Consider the following 14,166-nt stretch of genomic DNA (forward strand, 5'->3'; position numbering starts at 1 on the left):
GTGGAGAGAGATTGAACACTGGAGGCAAGAGACTGAGGAGACGCTACATGTTTCTGTGCATGGATTGCCCAAGTCCAGCATTGTTACCAATAGTCAAATCCATAACAACCATAGAAATCTGTGTAGCAGAACAATCCTTACCATTGTTTCAAAGTCCACCTGTGCATCAACAAGAGCCTTTGAAATGTGAGCAGCCTGTTGGAAGTGGACATTATCTGAAAGCAGCAAAGAATAAATAAATATATAAATAGTGCTTTTTTCTGGTTTAAAACAACCTGCAATGTGATTTAAAAAATAAATGTTTGTATTCCAAATTCTATAATTTTTTTCCCTCCAATATACAAAAGAGGTTTATGCTTATCAAAACACTTTCCTGGTGTCTCTACATCTCAGGAATAATTGCTTTTCTAATCATAGACAGTTGCAGACAAATGAATGCTAAAGTAAAGACATTTCATTCTAGTCCAGTGATGCAACATTTGGCCATCAAACTTCTGTTTTGTCAGTTTTGATGCTAGAAATCTGTCACTGGTGCTATAAGACTAATTAGCTGCTGCTCACCATCTGCTGTGCCGTGTATAAGAAGATACTCAACATCCTTAAACTTCTGTGCTCTAGCCATGACTGTTGAACTCTGCAAAACAGAATCACATATGAACATTGAAAAGCATATTAATTTAAGTAACTGAGATACAAAAATAATGGATTCAACTTCTTGCATAACCTACTGAGAACTTTACAGAGCCTTTTCAAAATAGGTATGAAAGCATGTTTGGTAGAAAGCAGATGTGTCTAAGCTGCAGTGGGTTCTGGAAGACCAATGCTAACCTTCAGCACATGTACATTTTCTCAGTTTTAAAGGTGCCAAGTCATAATTTGGAACCAACACAAGTCAATTGTGTGTTTATGAGCTAGGACTATATTTAATTGCGTAACATAATCCAACATGCTATATTAAGGGGATCATTTATCCAAATCCAAATTTATCAGATTGTTTAAATAAAAAAAGTCTGACCAAACTAGAATCAATTTTACCTTATTTTTTATTAAAAAGCTTGATTTAATCAGTTTGGGTAAAAACTCGATAAAATCAAGCGGAAACCCGAAGCGTATAAGTTTTTGCCCGAAACACTCAGTTGTTTTGGCTTTTTATCAGAAAATCCCAAATTTTTGGGATTTTTGCCCAAAAAGGTTGAATTTTCTGGCTCATTCCAGCATAGACCACAGAAGCTGCAAAATAGGATAGGTCCCTATCCTATTATGCAGCTTCTGTGGTTATACATAACCTCGGCAGGTTTGAGATGGCATATTTTCTTATTCTGGCTTTTCCCTGCATCGGGCTTTAATATATCTTGAAAAATTTGAGTTTTGCCCCAAAAAGCCAGACCAGAGTTTAGTAAATACCCCCTTGGTGTTATTGCTTTGGCAGAAATGTAATAAAAGTTGCAAAGAGGAAAAAAACTTGCACAAATAAGAGTAAATGTTCCCATTTCTCAAAGTAATATTATTTATTACACTGGTATTGCATTGCAAATTTTAACTGAGCACTATTAAGACATGCTTGAAGATGGCGTAATCTTTTCACAGCAAAATAGCTTTTATGACTAGTGATGGGCGAATTTGGGGTGTTTCGCCGAAAAATTAGTGAATTTCCCACTAAATTTTGTTTACGCCGGCGTCCGTTTTTTTGACGCCAGCGTCCGTTTTTTTGACGCCGGCGAATTTTCGCGGCAGTTTCACTAATTTATTCACCAGCGACGAATCGCTGGAATTTGCCGCGAATTCGCACCTGTCGAATAAATTCACCCATCACTATTTATGACTATAAAGATTTTCATTCATCCCGGTCAAGGTATATCTAAGTATAAGTAATTCTAAAACAACTGAACTTTTACTACTGATCCAAGCAGCTTCTTCAGCTCAACTGACTGGTGTGGTAAGTCTTCAGTATATAAACTCTTCCACAGCTTTTATATGCCGAGGACTTCCTATACCAGTCAATTGAACTGAAGAAGCTGCTCAGATGAGTAGTGAAACGTCTTCAATGATTACATAGCTTTTAGTTTCCATGTTCCCAAAAATTATTTTAAATTCACACAAAGGAAAAACTTGTAGATGCAGATGCATAGATTTTTGCATGGAAAAATATTTTTCCAGTTGCCAACTTTTGTTACATTCCCCTGTTTATTTCTTATTTCATATTTCATACAACCCTTGCTAAAAGAATGTAAAGCAGCTATTGCCAAACATATTCTGCAATATCATGAAGGGAGATCTTATATTTATTTTCAGATAACTGATAAACCTAAATCTCAGATTACAAAGGGTGTTTGATGAGAGATTTTCTAGGAAAGAAGTTTATTGAATTTATATTCTAAAGACTACTGAACGATCTGAGTGGGAAGTGGGAAGTATTGTGCAATTATTGATAGAATTGTCTCCTCTGTTCTCCTGTTTTCTTATCTCCTTATAAATAATATATATATGTAATATGTATGGAGTTATAAATGTATGTGATTTGTGGACATTCACAGGGCTCAGAGATTTCCATTTGACACTTCCCATAACTGCACACTGCCTGGGGGACACACACTCACAGGCACCCCTCTTTGGCCCTGCCAGGCTCATTCTCTGGATCTAGCCTTTCCTCTTATGCCGTGGCTGGCGGGTTTCCCACTGGCAACACTATGCCCACTAACTCCTAGTTGGGGTCATAGCTGCCCATACTAGTTACCTCTCTAGCTTATACTCCCTAGAGCACACAGTTATACAACTAGGCCTCACACTAGCTAGGAGAGTGGTGGAATTTCACTCCAGAGGACTGTGGTGATTTCTAACTTCACTCTTTGATAAATATACCCCATGATATTTAGGTAAAGACAGCTCTTTGTGCAGAATAACCTATACCATATACTGTATTTTCTACCACAATTGCATGCCAATTAAAAGGGCTAAAAGAATGGTAGGTGCCATGTGAAAAAGCTGTTGTAAAGACTATGTCATGTCAGTAAAGCACAAGCCTCCTCTGTTAATTTTCTGCCTGAATGCTACACGTGTGCCAGTTGGTCCTGCCATGTTAGGAGCAGCAATTTGGTGAGGCAGGCATACAATTCCATGCATATTACTACTAATACATAATTCCACAGAAGCAACCAAGCTGTTGCCTGGTCATGTCAAAGTAGAGAGCTCCCTTGTGCACCAGTAACAACATGTAGAGCAACGGGCATTGGGTCACAGAGTCACAAGTAGATTCAAGGGCTACCTGATATTTGCTAACCATGCAACCCTAATAGTAAGGCTGTTGGCTGCTTCATATGATGTAAAGCTAAAAAGTTTAAGAATAATATGGAATAATAAGTGCAAGAGCAAGATTCGTATCTGTCTAAGAACACCATTTTGATAAAACTAGTTGGTGAACATGTTGACATCAGCTGTTCCCCTCCCATCTACACACTTGTTCTGATACCATCATCCAACTCCACCAATCACACTCAGCCCCCAAATAAGAGGAACAAAATTAACTCAGTTAGGGAGAACCTATAAAACGTTTACAACATCCAATGTAGCCTGGATTTTGAATGAACCTTTTAGGTTCTTTCTAGCTGACCTCATGCATTTGCACATTCACTTCTGTGTTTCCTTACCAAATAATTATCTAGATTATCTTCTGGTGTAGGAAGGCCCATATATCGTTCAGTATATATAGAATCTGTTGGAGATAGAATAAACAAAGCTTAATAGAACCTCTCCTTCATTAAACGACAAAGTCAAAATATTTTTCTTAAACTTGGCCCAACTAAAGATATCCTTATAATCATGTATTCAGCATTAGCCAATAAAGAGGGGTTAAATTGAAGATGTAATCTGCCTATTAATTTTTCTTATTATGAATAGCAAATTGGTTTTGTTTGAATCCTTACATTTAAATAGAGGGGATAATAAGCCACATATCTAGCTACATTGTACAGTTTAATACAGCAATTAAGCTTAGACACCTAAGGGAATTGATTGGAACCACATACCATAATAATGCCAGCTTGAAACAGGAGCCACAGCGATCCCACACTTAAATAATCCACTTCCGCTTCCAAGTACCATAGACGTTACATAGCCACCATAGGACTGGAAATAGTAAAACAAAAGTGAATGAGCTGTTGCAGACCCATTTGTTGGAATGACAGAAGATATAATTATGGCGGTAACAAGTACAATGATTGCCGCAGTGTCTAAAAACCTAGAGCAACCAATACAGAGTTTGCTTAAAACAGCAGACCAGTGAAGCTGATTGGTTACTACAAGGAACTAAAATCTTCTAGACTTTGCTCCCATTATACTTGCCACTTGTATCTTTGTTCACAATAACAGGCACTAGAGGCTCTATATATTATACAAATAGTAGTTTCATTGTGTTTAAGTGTCTTTTTTAAATTATTAAGTGTCTTTTTTAAATTAATTGTTATAATATAAATTAGAATAATAAATATCTTGTTCAAAACAGGAGAACATTTCATATAACAGTAAGAACAGGCAGGATCATCTTGCAACAAGCCACTGGAAGCAGAAAGCTTAGGAAAAAAGTAGTATTGGTGTAAAGACAAAGGAAATGGGGAATCATTACAGAGTGATATTATTCACAGCACAGGTAATTATAATTGCCAATCTTAGGTCCCAGGCGTGTTCTCTTTCCTGAAAAATGCACCAGCCAGGGTTGCTCTTCTATTGAGCACCAAGCCACCATCTTGATACCTGTCCCTGCTGCGGCTATGGGTTGATCGCAGTAAAGCAAAAGTTTGGCTAGTGGGTTTTCCAGTGAAACGTAGCCCAGCTCAGAGTCTGCAAATATCATCACTGGGAGGGGGAGGGGGGAGTTTGGCCTAACAAATTCCTTCTCCTTTATGAATCATTCCTGTTGTTGCTGGATTATTGGTCCCATCATATTTGATGCAAGTAGTATTAAGCATTATTAACATTTTTACTCAACAATACTTAAAGGGATGGTTCACCTTTAAGTTAACCTTTAGTATGTTATAGAACAATTGGTCTTCATTATTTATTTTGTATAGTTTTTTAATTATTTGCCTTCTTTTGACTTTCCAGCTTTCAATGGGGGTCACTGACCCCATCTAAAAAAACAAATGCTCTGTAAAGCTACAAATTTATTGTTATTGCTACTCTTTCTATTCAGACACTTCCTTATTAATATTCCATATTCTCATCCAAATCATTGCATGGTTGCTAGCAGCGTTGGACTGTTTCCCCTCCTCTGTTAGTAACCTGGTGTCCAGTCTGACACTGGTTGCTAGGGTAATTTGGACCCTATCAAGCAGTGTGCTGACATTGCAAACTGGATAGCTGTGGAAAAAAAAGCTAAATAACTCAAAAACCCAAATGATAAAAAATGAAAACCAACTGCAAATTGTCTCAGAATATCACTCTCTACATCATACTAAAAGTTAACTCAAAGGTGAACAACCCCTTTAAGTAACAATGTGTACAGACATGACTTAACTGCGAGTGGTACTAGCTGAGTAGCTCAGAGTAAGATACTTGAATATGTACTGAATGCACACTTACCCATCCCCAAATAGCCATTCTCTTTGGGTCCACAAAGCCCAGACTTGAAAAATGCCTTCATTGGAAAAACAAAATGTGTTTTTATTTTTTTATGTCATTGAAATAAATTAATAAAGATAAGGATAGCATTGCTACACTAAACAAATGGTAAAAATTAAGTATGTCTGCGAGGATGATAGATGCTTTATGCAAAAAAAAAATCGGTGTAAAATAAATGGCGAGTTTATCAAAGTATGTGTAATTTTACCCCATCCAAATTTGACATTATTTTACATTGCTTCTGGCAGGTGTCCCTCCAAGATAAAACGTGTAAAAAATGTACGCAGTTTATTATTCCCCTGTTTTTTTTTTACACAGCATAATAAATATACCCCTAACAGTTTTGAACTTACTTTGCCGCTGTGATCTGATCTTGGACTTCCAGTGTTCCAAGTTTATGATATATTTGGTGCATGATTTTATCACCTTGGTAACCACTCCCTCTTCCATCAAGACTGGCCACAATAATCTTTTCTGTGCTTGCCAGGTATGTAGCCCAGTTCAACCGGAAAAATTGATCTACTTTCTGACTGCCTGGCCCACCGTATCTATAATGATTCAAGAGATTGTTATTATGATCTAACATTCAGATGTAAAGGATTTGTTGATTAGATCCTATTGGTATCTGTGCTGGTACAATTTAGAGGCAAATTTACTAAAGGGCGAAGTGACTAAAGCTGGCGAAAATTTTGCTAGAGAAGGAGATAGACTTTAGCACTACTTCGCACTCTTACGCCAGGCGAAGAGAGCATTACTTCACAAATTCACTAAGATGCGGATTTTACTGAACGTTACCTGTTCTGCTAGACTTGCCTTTGCCAGCTCAGACCAGGCAAAGTGCAATGGAGTGTCTTCAATTTTTAGTTGAAACATTTTCTAAGTCCCAAAAAACGCTGCGTCTTTTACCTTTTTCAGGGTTACAGGCTGCAAAAGTCCGTACATTTTTTTTGGGTACCCGGGTTCCCCCATACATTTTCTAACATATGGCACATAAACTATACACTGGGCACATGTGTAGGGCATTATAACAACTCTATTTTATTTTTTACGGTTCCCTAGGCTTGTGTAATGTAATGTATTTGCTGCAACATAGTGCTTTATACTTTCACTTCCCACCGTATGCAAATTACCCAACGCTAGAGTATGTTCACCATCTTCAGTGCCGCAACTTCCATTTTAGTGAATTAGCGTTGTCCTGGCGGATTTGCACCTGGCAAACTGTTGCGATGTGAGCGAAGCCGTCGCTGGCTAATTTTTAGAAGTTAGTAAGTTTGCCCCTTAGCATCAATGTCATTAATCATTGCGGTACTGTTTGACTTGATAATTTGTTAGGGACAACCCCAGTGAATATAATAGACCCTGAGCCAGCACTCATCTTTGCTGAAAAATACACTGGCCCCTTTACTATTTGGAGCAATGTACCATTGTTCACAATGATAATCATTGATGGATTCTTAAAGCATTTAAGCAACACTGCAAAACACAATTCCCCGTTTCCCATGGCCAGTCACTTTAGGCAAGTGGGGTCCCACCAGCCTGTGTACAGATGGCTGTTTTCTTTTGGATGCAGTATGCAAAATAGTTTCTAGCTTGTATCACAAAAAAAAACAAGTCAACATACAGTAAATTCCCTGTATTAGCCAATGATCCACACTGTAGCATCCTCATGCATTTCTAATTAAGGACGAGCCACCACTTAAATTTAAGAGCTGGTTACTACAAAAGCCATCTTTTTATAGAAGGCTTATGTGACCATAAAGTTTATGCCCAAGTGACATAATTTTAATTTTCTGTTTAGGACCCCTATACCTCAGTTCATCCATGTATTTGAACAGTTATATCCACCCTTGCATTGCCTCAAAAACACAACCACTGCATATGAAATGGCCTTTATAATGTTTTAGAAATGTCAGCCACACATGTCACAATAATTCCATCAGCCCACTGGAACCTCAGCTTCCCGTTAAGCATACATTTTTACAAAACTTACACATCAATCAGCAAAGGGTATTTCTTTGATTTATCGAAGTGAGGTGGTAAGGTCAGCTGATACCACAATTCTGTAACAAAACAGAAGGAGGTTCAGTTATCGAAGACCAATTTCTTGACGCTTACATAGCTACGTATATCTATCAACTTCATGGGATCAATTGTCTATAGTTTTGAAAACTCATACAATGGTGTGTCTAGCTTCAGTCATAGAATGGGGTTTAACAATATACAAATGTAACATTTCTTCAATTGTTCTTGAGTTGACTTCAGCTTTTGTGGGCTCATCTGGGTTTCCAGATCTATGCACATTCTCAAGAACTTTGCATCTGAAGACTTAAAAGAAGTTTCATACTTGTACAAAGTGCCTGATGGTTTGTTACATTGAAGGTGGCTGGTGGTGTTAAGACTTTTCTTTATCTTCATCGCACTACTTAGTCAGCCAGACAAATTACATCATCTGCCATATTTATTTACTGGCCTCTTTCAAAGACTAGTCTTTGAAATATTTTCATTCAATTATTCCATTGTATGTTTTCTTTACTGTTATGAGTTACATGTTAATGGTCTGTAAAGAATGAAGGCAAAGAACGAACATACCAAATCCATCTATGATGATAGATTTATTTTCTTTTGTGGGCATCTGAATCTCATCCAACAGTAGTTTTAAGTCCTCATTATCTTCCATAGTGCGTGTTTCTTAAAAAGAGAGGACAAATCATAGAAAATTAACTGTTTCTTCAAAAATAATACATCACAAGTCACAAGTATAGGAGCTTTGTTTCAAATAATTGTATTTACTTGGTCTAAATGCACCCTCCTCTACAGATGGCAGGTCAAAGGTTACCAGCATGACATGACCCTAGCTCGGAACTTTTGCAAGTTTGTATGAGACATAGATCCTTTTGATAGCTTTAACTCCACTATGACCAAGGTATCTGGAGAGTGGAATAGAGGCTGCAATATATTTCACTTTGCACCTACTGATCACTCTAGCACACAGGTTTGGCAGGTGATAAGCATTGGCACATGCTTAACATCTAGCATAGTCACCCATTATTTAACTCAGTATTTTTCAAATAGTACTGCTACAAAACAAGAATGGCAGCCAATGAAGCTGAACACAAATCACAGATTAGTCTAGATACCCAACCAATAAATACTGGGATATCTCTGGAGCAGAGTGCAAAAGGAGAAACAGCAGTTGTGGGGTGCATGGTTGGTGACATTGTCAAGGATCAATGGAAAGACATGCAAGCTGTGAACCATGCACAACTGAGAAAACTTAATCTTTTTTTACTGTTCAGGTTAAGGATTTAAGAAGTCATTGAGTAGTTCCATGAATGACACCAGATAATAGGGGGAGCTATATAGATGATAATTAAACATTGCATATGGTAGAGACATAATAGAATGCAGAGTGGAGTTGAGTGTGCTATCTGCATTCATTTGTCACCAAAGAGCCACTGGTATCTTAGGGGAAAGTTGACATGTTTTTATTCTCAGGCTAGACATTCCTGATATACAAGGCATAGCTATGAGCAATAAACATTTCTAGAAGAAAGAAAATAGTTTACCATTATCATTGCTGCTGTTGTAGACAGTGTAAATTGGAAGTCCTGGACCTAGCATATTGAAAAAAAAGTGTAAATAATGAGGCTTTTTATTGTTTCCCTAAAACACACATGTATGAATGCTTGTGTGCGTCAAAAGCTACAGCTATAGATCAATGAGCTGCATTCAAATTGTTAAATCACAAATAGCTAATGTAGAAGGAGTTGATGAGGAAATCACATAATAGGAGCAATAAAAATCACACCTGCTTTAAAACTGAGATCTACACGATGCGCTTAATCACACGGTTGTTCCTCTCACACAATGGGAAGGCACATTCTTACTCACCATTACAGTTCAATGAGTAGTACTTGGAGTTTTTGCTGAAGTAAGCAGAGTACTGCTGGCATCTCTCTTGCCGGGTATTGCAGGTGACACACTGAGCACTGTATGAGCCACTATCTAATCTTATCCTGCAAAAAGATTATTGCATCCTTAATGTAGAATATGTCTTTCAAATTGTCAACTGCATTTTCTTTGCATCATCTCCTTGTTGTGTATAGAATTTCAGCATAATGAAAATAAGATTTGTGATTTAGACATCGATGAAAGGCATTCTTATGTGACAGAGCAGCAATATCATGATCAGGCAGAGGGCACAGTCTTAAAGCATTTCTCTTAGAATTTGTACTTTATCTTAATGTCACATGTAGAGAATGCTTGAAGCAAATAAACAATCATCCCACTTGGATTTCAGCACAAAACTAAAAAAAACTCTTACTTATAAAGTTGTCTCCTTCCAGGGAATCCTTCATTACTTACATAGTACCTAAACAGAACAAAAACGTATATAAGACATATTTCCATACAAATTGGCCAGTTTTATCTTTAGGGATTCTAACTCCAGTTAGAAAAGCTGTGAAAAACGCTCTGTCCCCAAATGCCCTGGCCTGAATTTTAGTTGTAAAGAAAAGCTAAACCCAAAAAACAAATATGGGTAGAAATTCTGTACTTTTTATACTTACTGCTTTAGCCTAAAGTTTCTGAATGTCTATAAAAATATTGATTCAGACTTTGTGCACAATTGTTCCTCTATTTTAGATTTTTTGAGGAGCGTAAGTGACACTACACATGCTCAGTGTGCTCTGGGCAGCTGTTGAAAAGCTTTGCACTCCCAGCCAACCACAACAATTTTTCCATTCTGCCATATGCGCCAGATGGGGAGATCATATCTGCTCCATTCTTAGCTCAAATAAAAGTATTGTATTTGCAATACTTACAGAAAGTTGCTGGCCACTGTAGCTATGCTGGTTACTTCCCAATTCCCACTGGTTATAGCAACCGGGTCCTTAAAGCAAGGAAAAAGAAATAGAAAAATTAGAATTGAAATATAATGTGTTGCAAAGATATGTAGATAGAACAAAAAATATTGTGCTTTGGAATAGTTGACAGAATATTCAAATTTGATTGGAGAATTAAGTCAAAGTTGGAATGATGGGGGTAGGGGAGATTGCAAATAAAGCTACATAATCAGTGAAGGGTTGATGGCTTGGCATTTTCACCTTGGAAATTGTTTGCAGCCAAAGAAACATTTGACTAGTACAATTATTCATTTGAACTTTCTTTGAAGAGCCTCTTTCACATTCTAACCAATACAATGTCCATTTTCAGGCCAGATTAAGGACAGCTAAGTTACTTACCCCACATCCAAAAGAGAGGATCGGACTCACCTTGGATCCTTCAAATAAATGGATATGTTTATAGCCTTCTTTGTTGCTAATAATCTTGTAGTATTTCAGGCCATCTTGGGTGAAGTATGGAGCGGAAGGTTGGAACTAATAAGAAAAGAAAATCTTTTAATCAAGTACGCTTGTGAACGATGAATACATAATATTTTGGAACCTTATGTGGCTGACTGGAGAAGATAGTTATGATTATCATGCTGCTATTAACAAGTATACATGTACTCTGAAACAAATTGAAACCTGAAAATAATGCTGAATCCATTAGTGGTAGATTTGTGAGCTGGTCTCCCATTTGATGAAGGAAAGCCAAGCTCCCTTAAGAACCTAGGTTTTTTTTGCTACAATTAAAGTAAAAACACCCACTTGGAACATCTTGCTCCCATAAGTTTCTAAAAAAAATGCGAGTGCATTTACCAACAAGCACAACATTTGATTTATTGAGATGCATTCATTTAGTTTGGAACCTGACCCAATACTTAATACAGAATATTTCCCCTTTATTTACAGATTAGGTTGAAATTTTTGTTGGCAAGGCTGGCCCATTGCCTGTAGCTGCAATGGTTTTGTATATTCAGAAGTTGACTTCCCTTGTTGAGTAAGGAAATCCCAGGCATGAAAGTACTATTGCTTATCTCAAACAGTCACAGGAAATCGTTTTATATATATTGCTCACAGAATCAATCAACACAACTCCTTTAATAATAATGGGGATAAAATGTACTTACATATCCGACCCAGCCTGTGGAACTTTGTTCATAAACTGGCTGATAAATAAAAAAGGTAAAAGTAACAGTGTGACTTTATAACAATATTATTAAGGTTCTGTGTTACAAATTTTGCCCTTTACAAAAAAACATCCCCTTGGAACATGTACATTTATTTATTGTACATCTCTCTGGGTCTTCCTTATACAACAACAGTTGCTTATTGCCTGAACTGCCCACCAACACACTGTGTTTCAGACCCTTGAGCAAGAGGCTGTCAGGGGCTGCTGAGAAATGAAGGGTCATAGTAATCCTACTTAATGTAATCCATAAATTAATAATGTCCCTGCTCCTTTTGGTATATTGCATCACAAATAAAGATGGCTTATTTCAATTTACCAGCGCAGTTATACTGTATATGAAGATTCTATCTAACAGAGAGGGTACTTGGCTAACGTACCGGTTGACAGTTCCATGCTGCACCTTCACACATAGTAAGCAATGAAACATTCTGGATCCTTCGAAGCCACTGAACTGCCATCTTATTGTCTGTCACCCAGTTAATTCCACTGATGTAATGGTCACTGGGAAAATTTTTAAATAAATATAAATGAAAAAGAATATAATATATAAATATACATTTATGGTTATACAGGTATTGGACCTGTTATCCAGAATGCTCAGGACCTGGGGTTTTCCGGATAATGGATATTTCTGTAGTTTAAATCTCCATACCTTAAGTCTACAGGTATGGGATCTGCTATCCAGAATGCTCGGGACCTGGGGTTTTCCGGATAACGGACCTTTCCGTAATTTGGGTCTTCATTCCTAAAGTCTACTAGAAATGTATTTAAACATTAAATAAACCCAATAGGCTGGTTTTGCTTCCAATAAGGATTAATTATATCTTATCAAGTACAAGCTACTGTTTTATTATTACAGAGAAAAAGGAAATCATTTTTTAAAATTTGGATTATTTGGGTAAAATGGAGTCTGAGGGAGCCATTCCGTGATTCGGAGCTTTCTGGATATCAGGTTTCCGGATAAGGGATCCTATACCTGTACTAGTAAATCATGTAAATGTTAAACCCAATAAGCTGAATCTGCTTCCAATAAGGATTAAATATATCTTAGTTTGGATCAAGTACAATGTACTGTTTAATTATAACAGAGAAAAAAGAAGTCATTTTTATAAATTTCGATTATTTGATTATCTATGGGAGGCAGCCATTCCGCAAATTGGAACTTTCTGGATAATGGGTTTCTGGATAATGGATACCATACCTGTACTGTCAAGGCTCAGAAAAACATAACAGGAGCAGGCAGCTGTACAAAGAGCTTCTATCCAAATGCAATGAGGGTGCTTGCATTTTAAAGCATTTTAATCCTTCCTTGATTTGGGAATTATTATCACAGTGTCAAAGTTCTTAAATAGGTCTAACTTATACAGTATATTTAGTTTTTCCATTTATTATTGCAATGAAATACAATACTAGTAAACCTGCACAAATATATCAGTGTAAGAACCTTCATTAATTGAAAGGTTTTCAAACATTGTGTATTATATATAACAACCACTAGATGGTGGATGCAGAACAGATATTTCTTCAAATACATTTTGCAAACTACTTTAATGCATACTCATTGCACTTTCTATCATAACAGGAGTGCAACAGCCTAGATAAGTGTATATTCTTACACAGTAGATGGGATTTGTGTATTCAATATTTTGCAGATAATAATGTGTGTTATACAAGTTATACTAGGCTGCATATTGATAATAATCAAAACGTCCCTTGAGTTCTGCAACATTAGCAGCCCCTTCATGGATTCATAAATCCTTATAAAATAGTTATACAGTGCATTACACTAATTACAAATGCATTTTATTTCCTTACATAGATCTTAATTCTTCTGGTGGAAGAATTTCCACTGGGTTGATAACTGCAAGAGACCTGGTATTCACAGCAAACAGTCTCACTGTAGGGTTTCGAGCTCCTGCCTTGGAAAAACCAGACAAATACATCAACAGGTACAGTATACTGTAGACCCATTAGGTTTAAAATTGGTTTAAATTAACTTGTTTTGTTAGTAGCTCCAAATAAAATGCAGTCCTCCATACTCTTCCAGTTACAGTGTAAATATTGTAAATCTAATCCCCACTATTACTACAGGCATAATTTATCCCTACTATACCTACTATTCCACTGATGAATCAAAAAATGACTTCACAAGTGCAATCTTGAATATATTCTGATATTGTAAAGAATATACATTTATAACAATTATCTAAAAAAAAAAACACCTCTCAGACTAACTACATACCTTTGGATATGGGATAACAACAGTATGTGGATACTGATCAGAATCCTCTCCATAGAAAGAATATTCTATAACTGGCACATCAGTGTCATTGAATTCCACATAGGCCAGAGACGTTGCATCCGGTGACCACCATAACGCATAATTTGTTGAAAACATTTCCTCTGTAAACACAAGACCTTGTTAGTTCTATCAGAATAGATGGACCATGTCCCACATCATCTCTGCCATTATATATT

General features: G+C 36.8%; 1 protein-coding gene across 1 annotated transcript in view; it reads right to left on the reverse strand.

Annotated features, from left to right (window-relative positions):
• dpp4.S (dipeptidyl-peptidase 4 S homeolog) overlaps positions 1-14,166 on the reverse strand; it is a 34,688-nt gene that overhangs the window by 1,618 nt on the left and 18,904 nt on the right. The window contains 17 exon segments of the mRNA NM_001088050.1: positions 142-215; positions 562-634; positions 3,645-3,709; positions 4,023-4,122; positions 5,575-5,629; positions 5,967-6,161; positions 7,604-7,673; positions 8,203-8,301; positions 9,180-9,227; positions 9,505-9,629; positions 9,938-9,985; positions 10,437-10,504; positions 10,887-10,991; positions 11,627-11,665; positions 12,066-12,189; positions 13,504-13,607; positions 13,931-14,091. Of these exon segments, the coding sequence (NP_001081519.1) occupies positions 142-215; positions 562-634; positions 3,645-3,709; positions 4,023-4,122; positions 5,575-5,629; positions 5,967-6,161; positions 7,604-7,673; positions 8,203-8,301; positions 9,180-9,227; positions 9,505-9,629; positions 9,938-9,985; positions 10,437-10,504; positions 10,887-10,991; positions 11,627-11,665; positions 12,066-12,189; positions 13,504-13,607; positions 13,931-14,091 (1,553 nt within the window).

The sequence above is a fragment of the Xenopus laevis genome, chromosome 9_10S (genome assembly GCF_017654675.1).
Source record: "Xenopus laevis strain J_2021 chromosome 9_10S, Xenopus_laevis_v10.1, whole genome shotgun sequence".
Lineage (NCBI taxonomy): Eukaryota > Metazoa > Chordata > Amphibia > Anura > Pipidae > Xenopus > Xenopus laevis.